Source organism: Suncus etruscus, chromosome 15 (genome assembly GCF_024139225.1).
Source record: "Suncus etruscus isolate mSunEtr1 chromosome 15, mSunEtr1.pri.cur, whole genome shotgun sequence".
In the NCBI taxonomy this organism is placed as follows: Eukaryota; Metazoa; Chordata; class Mammalia; order Eulipotyphla; family Soricidae; genus Suncus; species Suncus etruscus.
The window spans coordinates 19,859,070-19,879,086 of NC_064862.1; the positions used below are offsets into that span (position 1 = coordinate 19,859,070).

At 45.1% G+C, this 20,017-nt stretch overlaps 1 protein-coding gene and 1 pseudogene across 1 annotated transcript in view; one reads left to right on the plus strand and one right to left on the minus strand.

Moving 5' to 3' along the window:
• Positions 1 to 1,129: 1,129 nt before the first annotated feature.
• On the minus strand, positions 1,130 to 1,424 carry LOC126031106 (NADH dehydrogenase [ubiquinone] 1 beta subcomplex subunit 1-like; annotated as a pseudogene).
• A 6,460-nt stretch (positions 1,425 to 7,884) lies between these two features.
• Positions 7,885 to 20,017, plus strand: part of TCTN1 (tectonic family member 1) — a 31,137-nt gene continuing 19,004 nt past the window's right edge. The window contains exons 1-4 of the mRNA XM_049787767.1: positions 7,885 to 8,101; positions 10,580 to 10,700; positions 14,409 to 14,539; positions 17,984 to 18,135. Coding sequence (XP_049643724.1) covers positions 7,885 to 8,101; positions 10,580 to 10,700; positions 14,409 to 14,539; positions 17,984 to 18,135 — 621 coding nt within the window. The remainder of the gene's footprint in view (positions 8,102 to 10,579; positions 10,701 to 14,408; positions 14,540 to 17,983; positions 18,136 to 20,017) is intronic.

Here is a 20,017-nt window from a genome sequence, read left to right on the forward strand (position 1 = left end):
TCGGCAGCGTTCAGGGGTTACTCCTGGCTTTAAGCTCAGAAATCCCTCCCGGAAGTCCCAGGGGACCACATGGGATGCCAGGATTTGAACCACTGTCCTTATGCGTGCAAGGCAAATGCCTTACCTCCATGCTATCTCTCCGGCCCCCGAATTATTTTTTTTATAAAAATTACTTATTTAAAGTTGACATAGTTTATCACAATACATATGTTTCCAGATAAGTGAAAGCAAAGTTATTGAAAAAAAATAAAAAGAAAGAAAAGAAAAAAAGTAGCAAGCACATTGAGAAAATTATTGTCTATCCAATGAAGCAAAGTAACACAATGGTAGAAAGTTTAGTAAAAAAAAGTTTAATAAGCTCTTGTTATCTTCCATTCTATTAAATTGGGGTGTTTCTTGAGGGAGGACAGCATCAAACAAATGAAGTTGTCCGGAAACTCAAAAAGCATTATTACTGATACTATGACTTTTATTTTCTTTCTTTAGTTTTAATTTTTAATTGAAACCATTGTTATTTATGAAGTTCTTCATAGTTGGGTATCAGGTATACAAATGTTTCAGGGCCAATCCCACCATCCGTGCCAATCTCTCTCCACCATTGTTCCCAGTGTGTATCCCCTGCCATCATCATCCCTGTCCCACAGCCTGCCAGCATCACAGACCCATTTTAAGCTTGGATTGTTAAAATTTGGGTCTCATAATTTCATTGTTGTTGACTCTGGCTTGAATATTTATTCCTGTCCTTTCTTTTGCTTTTTGTTTTGCTTTGTTTTGGGGTCACACCCAGCGGTGCTCAGGAATTACTCCTGGTTCTACACTCAGAAATCGTTCCTGGCAGGCTTGGGAGATGGTACAGGATGCTGGGGTCTGTCCTAGTTCAGCAGCATGCAAGGCAAACACCCTACTGCTGTGTTATCACTCCGGCTCCTGACCTTTGGAGGTTTTTTTTTTTTGGGGGGGGGTCACACCCGGCGGTGCTCAGGGGTTACTCCTGGCTGTCTGCTCAGAAATAGCTCCTGGCAGGCACGGGGGACCATATGGGACACCGGGATTCGAACCAACCACCTTGGGTCCTGGATCAGCTGCTTGCAAGGCAAAGGCCGCTGTGCTATCTCTCCGGGCCCTGGAGTTTGTTTGTTTGTTTGTTTGTTTTTATAGTGAATGTGTTTTAATTTATCTTGGTGTTCTCATTGTGCACATACTGTAGTTCAGCTACAGCCTTTACTTCCAGGTATATTCTTCATTGGGCCTCAATTTCCTTCTATACAACATACTCTTGTTCTGGAAGGCAGTGTACTTCTCATCATTCTTTCTGTCCAGAAAGCAACCGAAGACAAAGCCCGCAGGGACAATATGTGCACCCAATATTCCCGTACAAGCTGGAGTATGTTCATCATGAAAGCTGCAGCCAAGGCGCCAACCACGACCCCAACCTGGGCCAAGGGCAGCGACCACCTTTGGAGTTTTTAAGTGCCCAAAGTCATGCCAGCCACACAGTTTCACACTCTTACCCCATTTTATGAATGAACACTGAATACAGAAAATACCTCAGTTAACACAATGGCAGAATTTAGGGTTGAAACCCAAATACTGCAGCTCTAAGGGGCTGGAGAGATTGTGTTGCAGGCAGGGTACTTGTACTTCCTGTATTTGGAAGAATAATCACAATGTATTTTCTCTTGAAAGAATCTATTTTTCTTAGCTCTATCCTTTTTTATCTGGAAGTAATCGATCTCTTAAAGCTGTTATGCAAAGCCATGGAGTGAAATTTACTCTTCAAATAAGCAAATGTTTTCCTTCTTAGTGTAATTTGACCTGTACATTGTTTGAGACTACATGTACCCTCCCTCCAAAAAAAAGAAATCTTTGTCTGAAATTGAAATAGAAAGAGCCATTCTCTATTTCATCTGGCCAGCCACATCTTGAGAACCAAGGTTATCTGCAGTGAGTTGATACTGATGGATTGGATTGGCAAGACTTGGGTATTAATTTGATGGAATTCACAAGTAATATTCATAAAGGGACAGTGCCATTTTAGTCCTTTTTTAAACCAACCTAGACAAAACTTACTTTTAGTATCTCTTTCTCTCTCCTCACCACCAGTGCAGTGACTATAAAGTAGAGATTTGAGCATTTTGAGGCTGGGAATTCAGTTCCATTCCATGAGGGTGTTTGTCTTAATAAACCTGATGTTTCTTCCATACTGCAAGTTTTTCTTTTTTTTGGGGGGGGGGGTCACACCCAGCAGCGCTCAGGGGTTACTCCTGGCTCTATGTTCAGAAATCGCTTATGGCAGGCTTGGGGGACCATATGGAATGCCGGAATTCGAACCACCATCCTTCTGCATGCAAGGCAAATGCCCTACCTCCACGCTATATCTCTGGCCCCATGCTGCAAGTTTTTTATGATCTTCATAACTGTGTTCCTGTTTATCAGATTGTGGGTCTCAACATGAGGGTATGAAAACAGGCTGCCACAGGCAAGGATGTTTTGGCTAAGGGTTCATTTCATATTGAGTTGGGCTCTGTTTTCACATTCTTTCCCCAAAACACGTGGATTAACAGAAGGAACGTGTTGCCTTAAAACAAGCTGGAACAGAAATGCCTGACCCCAAGACAGGGCACAAGAAGCAGGTCCAGACCTCAAGAAGAATTCACTGCCAAGTTGCCAGGAAGAGGTGAATAAAAGCGGAACCACCTGCAGCTCCTGAGAACACAGAGAAAACATGTTTACAACACAGAAGCAGAAATAGAAGTGGGGGGAGAAGAGAGCAGCGTTTCACAATGGAGCTCAGAGTTGCACCTCACTTCTATTGTCTGAGGCAAAAAACGAACAATTCATTTCTTCACCATTCAATTTATGCCTATATATTTATTTATTTATTTATTTATTTATTTATTTATTTATTTATTTATTTATTTAGTGTTTTGGGCCACACTCAGTGACTCTCAGGGGTTACGCCTGGCTATGTGCTCAGAAATCACTCCTGGCTTGGGGGACCATATGGGACACCGGGGTATCGAACCAGGGTCTGTCATAGTTTAGACACATGCAAGACAAATGCCCTACTGCTTGTGCCATTGCTCTGGCCCCATTTGCCTATGTTTTTAATAGGAAAAATAAAGATACCTTATTTTAGGTAGCTTAGAAGGCACAACAGGAGGAGGAGAGGTAAGGGAGAAGGGGAAAAAGAAGGAGAAAGAGAAAGATAAGGAGAAGGATAGAAGAAGAAGGAGCATCTGGGGAGGGAGATAGCTCAGTGGTCTAGAGTACATGCTTTGCATTTTGCAGGTAGGAGCCCCAGGTTTGATCCTTGGCACCACATGATCCCTGAACATTGCAAAAAGTTACAGTGAGCACTAAGGTGGAGTAGCTGCCAGCATCACCTAGTGAAGTGCTCAAACAAAAAAAACAACTAATGGGGCTGGAGCGATAGCACAGCATTAAGGCGTTTGCCTCGCACACAGCCAACATAGGACAAACCCAGGATCAAATCCCAGCATGCTGAGCCTGCCAGGAGTGACTTCTGAGTGCAGCCAGAAATGACCCCTAAGTGCCACTGGTGTGACCCAAAAAAAAAAAAACAAAACAAAAAAAAGAAACAACAAAAAAAAAGAAGTGACAAGCAATAACAGCCACTTTATCCATGGAAGACCAAACCAAGAATTTCAAGAAGCTGAATTGTATTGATGTTTTCCAATGTTGGCCCAGACTATGAGAGCTGAGAATACCAATTATCCTAGAGTAACAGAAGTATATTTTAAATCACAAACACTTATGCTCAACCCAAATGCAGTGATTTTGGACAAAGTATAGACCTTACTCTCGGGCTTTCTATGTGTCCTTTATTTGGGGGGGGGGTTGTTTTTGAGCTACAACAGGCAGTATTCAGGGGTTACTACTGCCTCTGAGCTTAGAGATTACTCCTGGAAGGCTCAGGAGAACAGATGGGATGCAGGAGATCTAATCCGGGTCAGATGGAGGCAAGGTCAATGCCCTACCAGCTGTGTTATCTATCACTCCAGGCTCTATATGTGTCCTTCTGTCTGATTGAGGTAGCTTGCCATGGTCAGGGAAGGCAGAAGGAAGAAAGAATCTTCAGTGGTGGAAGATGGAAAAAGCCTGAAAGAAGGCTGGGGACAGTGAAATGCTGTTAGGGGTTTGCAAAAAAATATGATCTGAGTTTCTGCAACTCTTGTCATTCCACGACATCCCTATTCTGACTTTTTATAAGATATCACAAAATTATTTGAGGTCCATCTACCAAGTATTTGAAATTGAACGTATTTTTTAAAATTTGTTTTGTTTTTGTTTTGGGCCACACCCGGTGATGCTCAGGGGTTACTCCTGGTTACGCACTCAGAAATCGCTCCTGGCTTGTGGAACCATATGGGACGCTGGACCACGAACTGCGGTCCATCCTGGGTCAGCCACGTGCAAGTCAGGCGCCCTACCACCTGTGCCACTGCTCCGACCCCTGAAATTGAACTTAATGGGTGCTGCATCATCATTCAAACATTCTAGTGGCAATGGGAACATGACAGGTGAGACTTGAAAGGATGTCAGAGGTCATTTAACCATAGACAAAAGATAATGTCAAGGTAAGATCACTTTTGGGGTGGAGTGATAGCATAGAAGGTAGGCCATTTGCCTTGCAGGCTGCTGACCCAGGACCAACTTGAATTTGATCCCTGGCATCCCATATGATTGTGATTTCTGAGAGCAGAGTCAGGAGTAACCCCTGAGTGCTGATAGATGTGGCCCAACCCCACCCCAAAGATAAGATCACTTTTTTTTTTTTTGGAGGAGCACATCTGGCAATGCCATGGAGTTACTCCAGGCTCAGCCCTCAAAAGTCCCTCCTGGGGCCCGGAGAGATAGCACAGCGGCGTTTGCCTTGCAAGCAGCCAATCCAGGACCAAAGGTGGTTGGTTCGAATCCTGGTGTCCCATATGGTCCCCGATGCCTGCCAGGAGCTATTTCTGAGCAGACAGCCAGGAATAACCCCTGAGCACTGCCGGGTGTGACCCAAAAACCAAAAAAAAAAAAAAAAAAAAAAAAAAAGTCCCTCCTGGCAGTGTTTAGGGGACCATATGGAATACCAGAGATTGAAACTGGTATGCAAGGCAGGCGCCCTACATACTGTACTATTCTTCTGGTTCCAAGATTAACTTTATTTGAAATGGAACTAGAAGTAATAACTATAATAGAATTTAAGTGTATTTTGTCCTTGTTCTCTCGGTGTTGTTGGGTGACTTGGGCTCTCTCTCTCTCTCTCTCTCTCTCTCTCTCTCTCTCTCTCTTCCTCCCTCCCTCTCTCTCTCTCTTCCTCCCTCCCTCTCTCTCTCTCTCCTTCCTGCTGTGAGCCAAATTTTGTTTGCAGTTCTCAGCACCTGCAAACAGGTCCTTCGTGGAGTTCGGGAAAAATTCCACGGAGGAGTAGGTGGGCACGCGGAATGGCGAATGACGGAAATATATTGTAAAAATGAATGAAACCACACAGATAGTATGGGGACTCACGTTTACAAGGAACGAGAGACAATTTTATTTTTTAAGCTGGCAGCTTTTAAAAGGTAGAGGCAGGAAGGCAGATGCAAATTCTAGGCATCAAAGAGGCTGGGAGAAGAATGAAGGGACTTTGGCTTAAATTAGCATTTTAAAGAGCTGATGCTGAAGGTGAAAAGGGAGCTTGTAATTAACAGGGAAGTTGGAAGAGTAAGGAATGTTTCAGAGTTTGGGGGAAAAGTGAAAATTACTTTGTTTTGAGCTAAGTTATGGAAAAATCTGTTTCTTGGCGCCAAGGTAGCAAAAATTACAGGGAGCTGTTAAATGGGAGACTTTTGGCTGGATTGATTGCTGTCCTTTGTTGTAGGAAGAAATTACTAAGGCCTGATTTCTTTTTTTTTTTTTTTTTTGGTTTTTGGGCCACACCCTGTGACGCTCAGGGGTTACTCCTGGCTATGCGCTCAGAAGTTGCTCCTGGCTTCTTGGGGGACCATATGGGACGCCGGGGGATCGAATCGCGGTCCGTCCTAGGCTAGCGCGGGCAAGGCGGGCACCTTACCTCCAGCGCCACCGCCTGGCCCCATAAGGCCTGATTTCTAATAAAGGTTTAAAATAAAGAGAGAGATAGTTATAGCCACTATTTAGAATTATTGCCAAACCCTCCACGCAAAGGGTCAAGTGATTTTGACTGCTCTAAGCGGGCCTTTTTGGCAAATAATTCCTTTTCAGGAGAGCACTACACTTTGGTGTGTGCTTCTCCTGAGTGGGGGATGTGGCACCTTCCCTCCCTCTCTCTCTCTCTCTCCCTCCCTCTCTCTCTCTCTCCCCTCCCTCCTTCTCTCTTTCTCTCTCTCATACACACACACACACACACACACACACACACACACACCTGGAAATCACTTGCAGCACCAAAGCACACAGACACAGAGAGGAGCTGCCAGGAGCTCACTTAGGGCATGTGGGGTCCTGGGATTGACCTCAGCAGCCTTACATTTAACTGGAATTTTTCTTTTTGGTTTCTTTTTTTGGCCCACACCCAGTGGCACACAGGGGTTACTCCTGGCTCTACACTCAGAAATCGCTCCTTGCAGGCTTAGGAGACTATATAGGATGCTTGGAATAAAGCATAGGCCTGTCCTGGGTCAGCTATGTGTAAGGCAAACACACCACAGCTGTGCTATCATTCTGGCCCCATTAACTAGAATTTTATTTTATTCATTATTGTAGTTTATTTTGTTGTGAGAGCTTCATCTCGGTGGTTTTTTGTTTTTTTTTTTTTTTTTGGAACCCTGGGCCTCCGTTTAAGAATTTTGTAACCTGTTATTGAACTGTGAAGAGTTCAAGGGTCAGCAAAATGGGGCCGGGCGGTGGCGCTGGAGGTAAGGTGCCTGTGCTAGCCTAGGACGAACCGCGGGTCGATCCCCCGGTGTCCCATATGGTCCCCCAAGCCAGGAGCAACTTCTGAGCGCATAGCCAGGAGTAACCCCTGAGCGTCACAGGGTGTGGCCCCCCCCCAAAAAAAAGGGTCAGCAAAATAGTCAATTCCGCCAGGCTGAAATATTATTATTAAAAGTCAGTTTGTTTATTTATTTATTTTTGTTTTTTTGGGCCACACCCATTTGATGCTCAGGGTTACTCCTGGCTAAGTGCTCAGAAATTGCCCCTGGCTTGGGGGGACCATATGGGACGCCGGGGGATCGAACTACTGTCCTTCCTTGGCTAGCGCTTGCAAGGCAGACACCTTACCTCTAGCGCCACCTCACCGCAATAATTCAGTTTAGATTGAATTTATTTCCTTAAGTCTTGTGGTCTCTATGTCATGTCATAGTTATAATAGATATACTTCATTCTCTTCGAAGACTTATAGGAGCCAGGGCGATAGTACAGTGGTAGGGGTTTGCCTTGCACGTGTCTGACCCAGGACGGACTCAGGTTCAATCCCTGGCATCCCATATGTTCCCAGGAGCCTGCCAGGAACAATTTCTGGGTGCAAAGCCAGGAGTAACCCTTGAGCACCACCGGGTTTGGCCCCAACCTCATATTTAGTAGCTTTAGAAGAGCCTAGCTGAATCAGGGCATTTGTCAAAAATATTGATTTCTGGCTTAAAAAAAAAAAAAAAGTACAAAGTCCCAAGAGAAAGAACCTGGAATTGCCCCTGGGCTTGATTGATTCCTCTAGCACTGCAGCCAGGCCACAGGTGGGATCAGGCCACGCCCCTTCCCTTCGCTGGACCCGTCCACTCTCGGCCCCGCCCCGCCCCGCGCAGAGTCTCGCGAGACCTCAGGAGTCGCTTCCCGTGATGCCCCGCGCCTCACCGCCGCTGTTGCCAGGCAACGCGCGCACTCGCTTCCGGCATCGCGAGATGCTGCTCGGCCATGGGCTGCGCGTATGCATCGCTGTCGCTTCTGCTGGCGCTCCTGGCCTGCTGCTGGGCCGCCGTGTGTGCTGAGGTCGGGGCCACCCCGCCGCTGCCGCCCGAGGGTCCGAACTCTACGGCTACGGAAGCAGCCCCGACGGCCGTTCGACCTTCCTCCTCGTCGCCCTGGCCCTCGCGCACCCCCAGGCTCCCCAGGCCCCCCCCTATCACGGACGGTGGGTACCGATGGCCCAGCACGGGGGCACCACGGTGGTGATCGTCGAGTTCGGACGCGCGTGTAACGATTAGAATGGAACATTAGAACGCATTATAGGGCCCGGAGAGATAGCACAGCGGCGTTTGCCTCGCAAGCAGCCGATCCAGGACCAAAGGTGGTGGGTTCGAATCCCGGTCTCCCATATGGTCCCCCGTGCCTGCCAGGAGCTATTTCTGAGCAGACAGCCAGGAGTAACCCTGAGCATCGCCGGGTGTGGCCAAAAACCAAAAAAAAAAAAAAAAGAACGCATTATAACATATTAATCATGTCATTATAATGCAATACTTAATCTTGTAATCTGACACACGATGTAACATGACATAATATTGCACCTGTACATGCATAGATCACGCATGTAACGTGTTGCATGCAGGCACATGTAATACATTACACCTAGGACGGTATTCCCTAGACGACTATATTCCATATAGCATTGCCTATGGTGTGATATTATGGTGTATTATTCACATTATAACAACATATTAGTTGTATTCTAAGTATGATGTGATATAAGCTCACACATGATGGGATGGTACACGTGATATTGCACATGTACATGCATGCATCATATGCAACATATTGCATGTATGCATATGTAATACATTGCACATATAACTATGTTACCTATAGTATTGCATATGGTACGATATATTATTTATTTACTATAATAATATATTATACTATTATAAAATAACAATTATGATATAATTGATGTGATATTATACACACTATTGTACGTGTACATGCATGTCATTACACATATAATATTTGTTTTTGGGCCATACCCGGTGGTGCTCAGGGGTTACTCCTGGCTGTCTGCTCAGAAATAGCTCCTGGCAGGCACGGGGGACCATATGGGACACCCGGATTTGAACCAACCACCTTTGGTCCTGGATCGGCTGCTTGCATGGCAAACACCGCTGTGCTGTCTCTCCGGCCCCATAATATGTTATTATAATTTATTAATATTATAATAATTATGATGTGATATAAAATATGATGGCAATGATTGTTCATGTTAATCGAGCATCCAGAGTGTGCAGGCAATCACTGGCTGTCTCGTAGGTATGAATTCTCTTAACTCTTGAGAGGGAATGATTTGCATTATAGATGGGAAAACAGCAGTAAGGGGAACAGATCTTTTTTTTTCTTGATTTTTGGGCCATACTCGGCAGTGCTCAGGGGTCACTCCTGGCTGTCTGCTCAGAAATAGCTCCTGGCAGGCACGGGGAACCATATGGGACACTGGGATTCAAACCAACCACCTTTGGTCCTGGATTGGCTGCTTGCAAGGCAAACGCCGCTGTGCTATCTGGGCCGGGAACAGATCTTTGAAAGTACTTGCAAACTTTTGTCTGAGTGTTAATGCTGAAGGCAATAATAAATCCTTTTCACCTTGCATCTTAAGAGGAAAGTAAATCAATAGCTCTTAGATTGTGGTTGGATTTAAATTTAAGTAAATTTAAGGTAAAGGGAATTTTTTTCCTATCAAAAAAATGCTTGTTGAGGCTGGAGCTGTGGTGCAAGCGGTTGGGAATTTGCCTTGCATGTCCTGACCTAGGACAGGCCTGGGTTCGATCTCCAGCATTCCATCCCATCCCCTAAGCCTGTCAGGAGCAATTTCTGAGTGTAGAGCCAGGAATAACCCCTGTGTGCCACTGGGTGTGGGCCAAAAACAAAAACAAAAACTTGCTTGGGGCCAGAGAAATAGTGTATTGCCCCAAGGCTGTGTGTGAAATATTGCGACTATTTTTCTGGGGTAAAGTTCATTACAGTGAGCAGTTTCTCAAAGGGGTTTTGACCTAAAAGACAAAATTCATGGGGACAGGAAGGACAACAGTTCAGTGGGTAGGACATTTACCTTGCATGTGACCAACCTGGTCCTATTCCCAGAGTTTCATATGATTCTTTGAGCACTGCCAGGAGTAATCTCAGTAGGCAGAGCCAGTTATAAGTCCTAAGCACCTCCTGGTGAGGCCCCAAAACAAAACAATAATTTGTGGGTGGGGGCCAGGGAGATTGTTCAGAGGGCTGGAGTGCATCCCCAGCACTGCTTTAGTCCTTGAGCACAGCTCCTGGAGTAGCTCTGTGGCTACTCCAGAATGTGGCTCCCATCCCTTAAATTTTTGGAGGCCACCCCTAATGTGATTGTTACACCAGGATTGTATCTGGAAGCTTGAGGCCTATATATGCGAGGAGTGAGCTTTCACTTTTTTGCTGTCACTTCAGGTGTTACCTAAACATTTTTTGGGGTGGGGGTTAGGCCACTCTCTGTGACGCTCAGGGGTTACTCCTGGCTGTGCCTCAGAAATCGCTCCTGGCTTGGGGGACCATATGGGACTCCGAGGGATCGAACCTCAGTCCATCCTAGGTTAGCCCTTATGGTGTCAGGCACATTCTGGGCCTTGATGCCTGCCTCGTACTCCTGTACTCACAGTTGCTGCTCTGTGCATCTGCGACCTATCTCCAGCTCAGTGTGATGTGAACTGCTGCTGTGATCCAGACTGCAGCCCCATGGACTTCAGTGTCTTTTCTGCCTGCTCAGTTCCAGTTGTCACGTAAGTTTATGGCATATGTAGCTTCGACTCAAAAATCCGAAGAGCAGAAATTAAAAATACTCTCAGGGCTGAAAAAGCCAATGGCTGGTTTTCCATCCCACAGAAGCCAGCCAGTCTAGGAGGGTCTCTATTTCTGTTTTCACCAGCTTGAGGATAGTGGAAGAGAGTGGAGGTTTTCTAAAAGAAAATCTTAGGAACCCCTGAGTTCAGAGAATGGCAATTTTTGTCTTGGGAATTAGTGTCATTTCAAGCGGAGTGGGGAAATACAACTTCTTTGTATAGCTTTTGTTGTGGAGACTGTATTTGTAACCAAAAATTAGATAGTCTGCAAAGCCTGGTGTGTATGATTTGTTCATCTACATTTCTTTTTCTCTATTTTTTTTATTTTTGTTTGCTTGTTTGTTTTTGGGCCACACCCAGTGGGTTACTCTTAACTTTAAGCTCAAAAATTGCTCCTGGCAGGTTCTGTTTGGGTTCTATTTGGGATATCAAGGATCGAACCCATAAGGACCATGTTCAAGGCAGGTGCCCTACCTGCTGTGCTGTGGCTCAGGCCCCACATCTACATTTCTTGCTTGTTTTTGTTTTTGGACAACACCTTGCAGTGTCCACTATATTTAAGCCTGAGATAACTGATTTAAATGTAGCCAGTTGTTGATTTAAGTTTAGCAATTTATAGCAGTTAGTATTCCATTACTTGATTGCTTTCTATACGTACATTATGTTTTCCCATGAGAAAATATTAACCAATGGGAAGTTGAATCTACTTCTAATGTAAAAGTGCTTAAGAGAATGAGGTGTTATCAATTTACTTTCCTGGCTCTTCATACTACATTGTGGTTCAAAAATAAAAAAAAATATGGGCCCGGAGAGATAGCACAAGGCGTTTGCCTTGCAAGCAGCCGATCCAGGACCAAAGGTGGTTGGTTCGAATCCCGGTGTCCCATATGGTCCCCCGTGCCTGCCAGGAGCTATTTCTGAGCAGACAGCCAGGAGTAACCCCTGAGCATCGCCGGGTGTGGCCCAAAAAAAAAAAAAATGGGCCGGGGTCCGGAGAGATAGCATGGAGGTAGGGTATTTGCCTTGCATGCAGAAGGATGGTGTTTCGAATCCCGGCATCCCATGTGGTCCCCGAGCCCACCAGGAGCGATTTCTGAGCGTAGTCAGGAGGAACCCCTGAGTGCTGCCGTGTGTGACCCAAACTCCCCCGCCCCAAATATACATATGGGTCCAGAGAGATAGCATAGCAGTAGGGCATCTGCTTTGCATACAGCCTATTCAGGACTGATGGTGGTTCAAATCCCAGCATCCCATATGGTCCCCCATGCCTGCCAGGAGCGACTTCTGAGCACAGAGCCAGGAGTAACTCCTGAGCGCTGCCCGGTGTGACCCAACAACAAACAAACAAACAAACAATGTATATGTAAATAAACAGATAAAAACCACCAAAAGCGGGCCAGAGAGCTAGTACACTGAGTAAGGGTCTTTGCATGTGGCCAGGTTTAATTCTTTTTTGTTTGTTTATTTGTTTTTGTTTTGGGGCCACACTCCGTGGCACTCAGGTTACTCCTGGCTCTGTGCTCAGAAATCACTCCTGGCAGGCATGGGGGCCATATGGCATGCTGGGATTCGAACCTGTTTGTCCTAGATCGGCTGCATGCAAGGCAAACGCCCTACCGCTGTGCTAACCCTCAGGCCCCAGGTTAAATCCTTGATAACTTATGTCCCTCTGAGCACTGCCAGGAGGGATCCTTGTACAGAGAGCTGTGAGTAAGACCTAAGTACAGCTGGATATGGCCCCCAAACCAAAAAAAGGGCTGGAGGATGTGCTTTGCCTGCTGGTACCCAGTATCATTTTCAGCATCTCATAGTCACCCAAGCATTACTAAAGTGACTTCTAAATACCAAGTCAGGAATAGCCCTTGAAACCTAGCCCTTCTCCCCCCAAAAAAGGTTGTTATACATTAAAATCATCTAGTATAGTCCTGCAAAAACATTTAATGATGTGGAAAATAGTAGGTACTACATATGAGACAGGCCCTAAAGCAATCTAGAATATGATCCCACTTTGTTTTCTCTCTCCATTGCATGTCAGAATTTGTATCAAATTGATTAGGGTTTGTCAAATCTGGGATTGATTGAATATATGTAACTTGTGGACAACTTTATATTTTCTTGTTTTTCATGATCCTTTGAAAAGAACTTTTTATGGGGCCAGAGAAATAGCATGGAGGTAAGGCGTTTGCCTTTTATGCAGAAGGTCATTGGTTCAAATCCCGGCATCTCATGGTCCCCTGAGCCTGCCAGGAGCTATTTCTGAGTGTGGAACCAGGAGTAACCCCTGAGCGCTGCCGGGTGTGACCCAAAACCAAAAACCAACCCCCCCCCCCCCAAAAAAAAGAAAAGAACATTTTCTTAAAGAAAAGAGGTTTAGATTTTTGTTGTTGTTGTTGTTTTTGGGGGAGAGGGGGTCATACCTGGTGGCGCTAAGGGATTACTACTCCTGGCTCTGCACTCAGAAGTCGCTCCTGGCAGGCAGAGGAGACCATATGGGATGCTGGGATTCAAACCACCGTCCATAATGTGTCGGCTGCGTGCAAGGCAAATGCCCTATTGTTGTATTATCTCTCCAGCCTGAGAATTATTTTTTTATTTTTTATTATTTGGTTTTTGGGTCACCTGGCAGCAGTCAGGGGTTACTCCTGGCTCTACACTCAGAAATCGCTCCTGGCAGGCTCAGAGGACCATATGGGATGCCGGGATTCGAACTACCGTCCTTCTGCATGCAAGATAAATACCCTACCTCTATGCTATCTCTCCAGCCCCCTAGACCTGAGATTTATTACAGGCAATTTAAAAATGAAATTTTACAAAATTTATGTAATTGACTCAGAGTTTACAAGATATATTTATATCAAAATTGTACCCTTATCAGTAGTTCATATTGAGAAAAATTTCTTAAATTTCTTAATTTTTTACTGCTACTGGGAAAAGTTTCAAATGTCAAACTTTTTTTTTTTTGGTTTTTGGGCCACACCCAGCAGTGTTCAGGGGTTACTCCTGGCTGTCTGCTCAGAAATAGCTCCTGGCAGGCACGGGGACCATATGGGACACCGGGATTCGAACCAACCACCTTTGGTCCTGGATCGGCTGCTTGCAAGGCAAACGCCGCTGTGCTATCTCTCTGGGCCCAAATGTCAAACATTTTAACATCAAATTCAATTTAGGGGCCAGAGAGATAGCATGGAGGTAGGGCATTTGCCTTGATTGCAGAAAGACAGTGGTTCGAATCCCGGCATCCCATATGGTCCCCAAGCCTGCCAGGCACGATTTCTAAGCATAGTGCCAGGAGTAACCCCTGAGTACCACCAAGTGTGACCCCCTCCAAAAAAAAAGGGGGTGTTCAATTTAAGATCACATGTTTATAAATGTCCTTCATGATGGGTCTGGAGAGAATACAGTGGGAAGAGTGCTTGCTTTGTACTTGGTTGACCTGGATTTGATCCTTCACATCCCATATGATCCTCTGGACACCTCAAAGAGTAGTTCTGGGGTGCAGTCAGGGTGTGACCTAAAAATCAAATGAATGAAAAAATGTCCTTTATGTACTCCGTGAGCACAGCAATGACACAGGCATTGCCAGTTTTAGAATATTCTTGCTAAGATTGTGTGCACTTTCCTCAAAACTTTTTCTTTGAAAATTTCTAGGGGTGATCATCAGTTTTGTAGTCAAAAGGCAGCCATCTATTCCTTGAATTTTACAGCCAACCCATCTCAGAGAGTATTTAAAATTGTTGACCAGATCAATCCCTCGATATTCTGTGTTCATATTACAAATTGTAAGTACCTGATGGTGATATGCTTTGTGAAATTCTGAAAAGTGTCGTTAAAAGTCCTTTTATGGGGCTGGAGCAGTATTGCAAGCGGTAGGGCATTTGCCTTGCATGTGGCTAATCTTAACTGGACTGCAGTTCGATCCCCTGGCATCCCCCAAGCCAGGAGTAACCCCTAAGCATTACTGGATGTGCCCAAAGACAAAAACAACAAACAAAAAGAGAGAGAGAGAGAGAGAGAGAGAGAGAGAGAGAGAGAGAGAGAGAGAGAGAGAGAGAGAGAGAGAGAGAGAGAGAAATGGTGTTAGAGCCACTGAAAAGGGAGGAGGAGGAGGTGGGGGCAGGGGGGTGGGGGGGTCGGGCAGAGGAGGTGGGGTGGAGGAGAAGAAAACAACTTTAACCATAGCCCATATTTCTTCTAAAAACCAGTAGATAGGAGTAACCCCTGAGCATCACTGGTTGTGACTCAAGGGAAAAAAAGTCCTTTATGAAGAAATGTTCTTTTCAATGAGATTAAAAGCAGATGTCTGGGTTGGAAAGTGCCCTTTCAACTCCATTTTATAGATAAGAGCTGTGGCTTTGTGAGCATGCCAGATGGGGGGATGTGGCAAGATAAGACAGCAGGTAAGGTGCTTTCTTTGTAGGCATAGGACCTGAGCTTGATCCCTGACACCTGGTCTCCTGAATGCTGCCAACAATGATTTCTGAGTGCAAAGCCAGGAGTAACCCCCCTCAACATCATTAGATGTGCCCCCCCAAAAAAACCCAAAAATTAAAACAACCAAAATAAAAGTGATAGTGCATGGTTGTTATCTTTGAGATATACTTTATTTCAGAGCTGTTTGTGATATGCAGACATACATAAGGATCTTCTTGGCTATATACTCAGGGATCACTCACTCCTCTCAGTGCTTGGAGGAACATATGGGGTGTCAGGGATAAAATCTGGGCCAGCATGCAAGGTAAACCCCCTACCCACTGTACTATCCAGCTCCAGAAATAAGATTGTTTTTATTTAAAATGTTTACTTAAGTGTGACCTACACTTTAATAACTAAACTTAAAGATGCCTGTTGGGCCCAGAGAAATAGCACAGCGGTGTTTGCCTTGCAAGCAGCCGATCCAGGACCAAAGGTGGTTGGTTCGAATCCCGGTGTCCCATATGGTCCCCTGTGTCTGCCAGGAGCTATTTCTGAGCAGACAGCCTGGAGTAACCCCTGAGCAATGCCGGGTGTGCCCCCCCCCCCAAAAAAAAAAGATGCCTGTTATACTGGCAGACCAGGTGGCAAAGGGTGGTAGGATAGATGCACTCTGGGTCCATTGGTGGAGGGAGATTGACACTGATAGTGGGAAAGCCTGACTCATTGGATATCTGAAATTCAACTATGAAGGACTCTGTAAATCACAATTCTTTTAATAAAAGAAAAGAAAAGAAAAGAAAAGAAAAGAAAAAAATGTACTTAAATGTGAGGGGGTAGAGAAGAAAGTATGTTCAAGAGATCATGGGCTTCTCCAGAGTGGAAAAAGCCTGTACTTTTTTTTTTTTTTTTTTAACTTTTTTTTCCCCTTCTGGTATAAATGGTTGAGAATAAGGTTCACCTTTGGTTTCAATTTCCTTTTTCTTTTTTCTTTTTACTAAGAATATTTGCATGAGGGGCTAGAGAGATGGCATGGAGGTAAGAGTGTTTGCCTTACATGCAGAAAGACGGTGATTCGAATCCTGGCATCTCATAAGGTCCCCTGAGCCTGCCAGGGGTGATTTCTGAGCATAGAGCCAGGAGTAACCCCTGAGCGCTGCAGGGTGTAACCCAAAAACCAAAAAAAAAAAAAAAAAATTTTTTTTTTGCATGAAAACTGGATCTTTTTTTTTTTATCTGGACATTTAGCTCAAAACCTGTCTAGTGGGGCCGGAGAGATAGCATGGAGGTAAGGCGTTTGCCTTTCATGCAGGCGGTCATCGGCGTCCCATATGGTCCCCCGTGCCTGCCAGGAGCAATTTCTGAGCCTGGAGCCAGGAGTAACCCCTGAGCACTGCCGGGTGTGACCCAAAAACAACAACAACAACAACAAAAACAAAACAAAACAAAAAAACCTGTCTAGTTTCAAAGTACAAGAAAGTAAGCCATATTCTCAAAACATCAAAGATCAGGGACACATTTGTGTCTTTTAAATCATTTGTTTTTCTTTTATAGGTGCCATTAGTCCTATGAATGCTTTTATTAATCGAGTACTGCCATTACTTTGAATGCTTTGTATTTGAGGTCTTTGGTTTTGGATTACACCTGTCTGTGCTCAGGGTTAACTCCTGGCTCTGTACTAAGGGGTTGTTTCTGTTGGGTTTGGGCCTCGTATGGATACCAGGGAGCAAACCTGAGTTGATCGTAGCAAGACCAGTGCTCTCTCCACTAGACTGTCTCTCCGGCCTAGTTTTTATTTTGTTAGTGCTCAAAGCTTATTTCAGGTTTGGAGCGTAGGTATTATGTCTGGAGAGGGGAGGAGAAGTGTATAGGGTACAGGGGATGGAACCTAGGTCAGCTGCAAGCAAGACAAACACCCTACTTGCTGTACTATACCTCCAGTCCTTGAATTTTTTGGCGGGGAGGGGAGAGGTCATGCCAAGTAGTTCTGGGGCTAGTGAAGTAGGATGGGGATGACTGAAGAGTGCTGGTCAAATGCAGACTTCTGCATGCAAAGCATGTGCTCCAGCCCTTGAGCCATGCCCATTCATAGTTAGGGTCTTTCCCCTTGCAGCTGAAATCTGAGAAGAAGGTGCTGTGTCTTGTGGTCTTCCTCACTTTCCAGACCAGTTTTTGGTCTCTGATATAAGAGCAGCCCCGTGAGCGTGCCAGCTGCTGTCCTCCTCCTGCTGCTGCCTTCATAGCATGTTGTTCTCTAGGGTACAAACAGAACTCTGTTCCCGTAGCCATCTGGGAGCGCATCTCTGAAGGGCTGACACTGCAGACTTTTAGACCCTGAGCTAGAGAAAGTGATGGATCATTCCTGGATATTGTGGTGCTGTGTACCTATCTTGTTTAGCTATGTCTGAGGAATCTTGTCCAGTTAATAGAATTGAAGGGGCTCAAGGGATGACTCAGTAGCAGAAGCACCTGCCTTGCAAGTGCAAGGCTGCAGGTTTGGTCCCAGATGCTGCCTGTATACACTGAGCATGGTCCCAGCAATTGTGCTGCTCAGAACCCTGATGCCCCACCAGAACATGTGATTTTTGGAGTACAGGCGATAGATGTGTGCAAGATCTGCAGCTGAGGTGTGACCCCACAGAGTACTCATGACTGTGTGAGTGCATATCAGTAAAGGGTGGGAAATAAGTATGTGAAATCTACATTAGTCTTAAATACCATTAAAACAATTTCCAAAGTATTATCCTTGTTATGTAATAATAAATACTTTATATATAATATTCTAATTTGAAAATAATTTTTTCTAAAAACAGATAAACCTGCATTATCCTTTGTTGATCCAGAAGTACCTGATGAAAGTAATTTTGATAGATTGGTGAAAGCATCTCATGGCTTTTCTTCGACCATAGACTCAGATGTTTCTTTCACCAACAAACCAGATGCTCCAAAGGCTGGCAAATATGAGGTGAGCACAGAACTAAACTTCCTTTTTCATTCAGTGACAAATCTCAAACATCTTCCAAAGTCAGTATAAAAATTGCCATTTCTTGAGCACTTTTCTTTTTTTTCTTTTTTGTTTTTGTTTTTGGGTCACACCCAGCGGCGCTCAGGGGTTACTCCTGGCTCTATGCTCAGAAATCGCTCCTGGAGGGGCTGGGCGGTGGCGCTAGAGGTAAGGTGCCTGCCTTGCCTGCGCTAGCCTTGGATGGACCGCAGTTCGATCCCCCGGCATCCCATATGGTCCCCCAAGCCAGGAGCGACTTCTGAACGCATAGCCAGGAGTAACCCTTGAGCGTCACCGGGTGTGACCCAAAAACCAAAAACCAAAAAAAAAAAAAAAAAAGAAAGAAATCGCTCCTGGAAGGCTCAGGGGACCATATGGGATTCCGGGGTTCCAACCACCGTCCTTCTGCATGCAAGGCAAACGCCCTACCTCCATGCTATCTCTCTGGCCCTCTTGAGCACTTTTCATGTGCCAGGTACCACGAAGAACTTTCCAGGCATCCCATCAGACAGTGTTCAGATAACTGTCCCCTTTTCACTGGTGACAAGTAGAGTCATAGAAGCAAGTAACTTGCTTTAGGAGTGCTGGAATTACTAGTTGGCTCTGACCAAGCTCCATTTATTAGTGTGTCATTCCACTGGCAACAGACATGCCGTCCAGTTTTTGTTCTTAGAAACAACCACATGGCAAGAAGAAAAAAAAAAAAAAAAGAAAGACCACATGAACATCTTTTTAACAGGGGTCATACTCTTAAGCAATACTGGTGGGCCTTTCCTGATATTCCCAGCCCGCCAGACTGGCGGGAGCCCAAGGATTCAGCTTTTCTCAGCCTTGTAGTGCCAGGAATGAGATAGGTCTGCTGGTTAAAACCTGACCCTTGTGCTCTCTTGCCAGTTTCTGAATACCTTTTCAGACGCAGATTTAAGTAAATATCTAGGAAATGCTCTTAGAAATGGGTTAATTGGGAGGCTGGAGAGATAGCACAGCGGTAGGTTGTTTGCCTTGCACACAACAGACCCAGGACGAACCTGGGTTCAATTCCCCGAATCCCATATGGTCCCTGAGCCTGCCAGGAGAGATTTTTGAGCGCATAGCCAGGAGTAACCCTTGAACACCACAGGATGTAGCCCAAAAACCAAAGGAAAAAAAAGGGGTGGGGGTTAACTGGTCAAAATAAAGGGAAATTTAAAAATCTTTATGTTGATTGCCCTCCAGAAAGACTGTAACTATTTACAGCCCCAGATCAGAGGGAGTAGGCTTGTTAGTTCAAGCTATTTACATAAATTTCTTCATTGGGCCCGAAGAGATAGCACAGCGACATTTGCCTTGCAAGCAGCCGATCCAGGACCAAAGGTGGTTGGTTCGAATCCCGGTGTCCCATATGGTCCCCCGTGCCTGCCAGTAGCTGTTTCTGAGCAGACAGCCAGGAGTAACCCCTGAGCACTGCCGGGTGTGGCCCAAAAACCAAAAAAAAAAAAAAAATTCTTCATTTATGATGGAGATGCGCAATAGCTATGACTTTTATCTTGAATATTAAGGACATTTTCATGAGGCTTTGGGAAAGAATGCTTGCTGCGAAGAATTTAATGTACACTTTTATCTGTTGCTTCATAATTAATTACTACTAGTGAAGATGTATGATCACCATCACTTATGTCCTGGGTCACCCTGTTCCTGTCTGCAGAGGCAGACCCTCAACTCAGCACCACAGAAATTTTCTGAAGTAGAAACCTGTGAGCATAGTCACTGTGCATTGTGTATGCATACTATATATACACACACTCACAGTTGTACACGCTCAGACCCACACATGCAGATTCAAACACACATCCATACACAAACT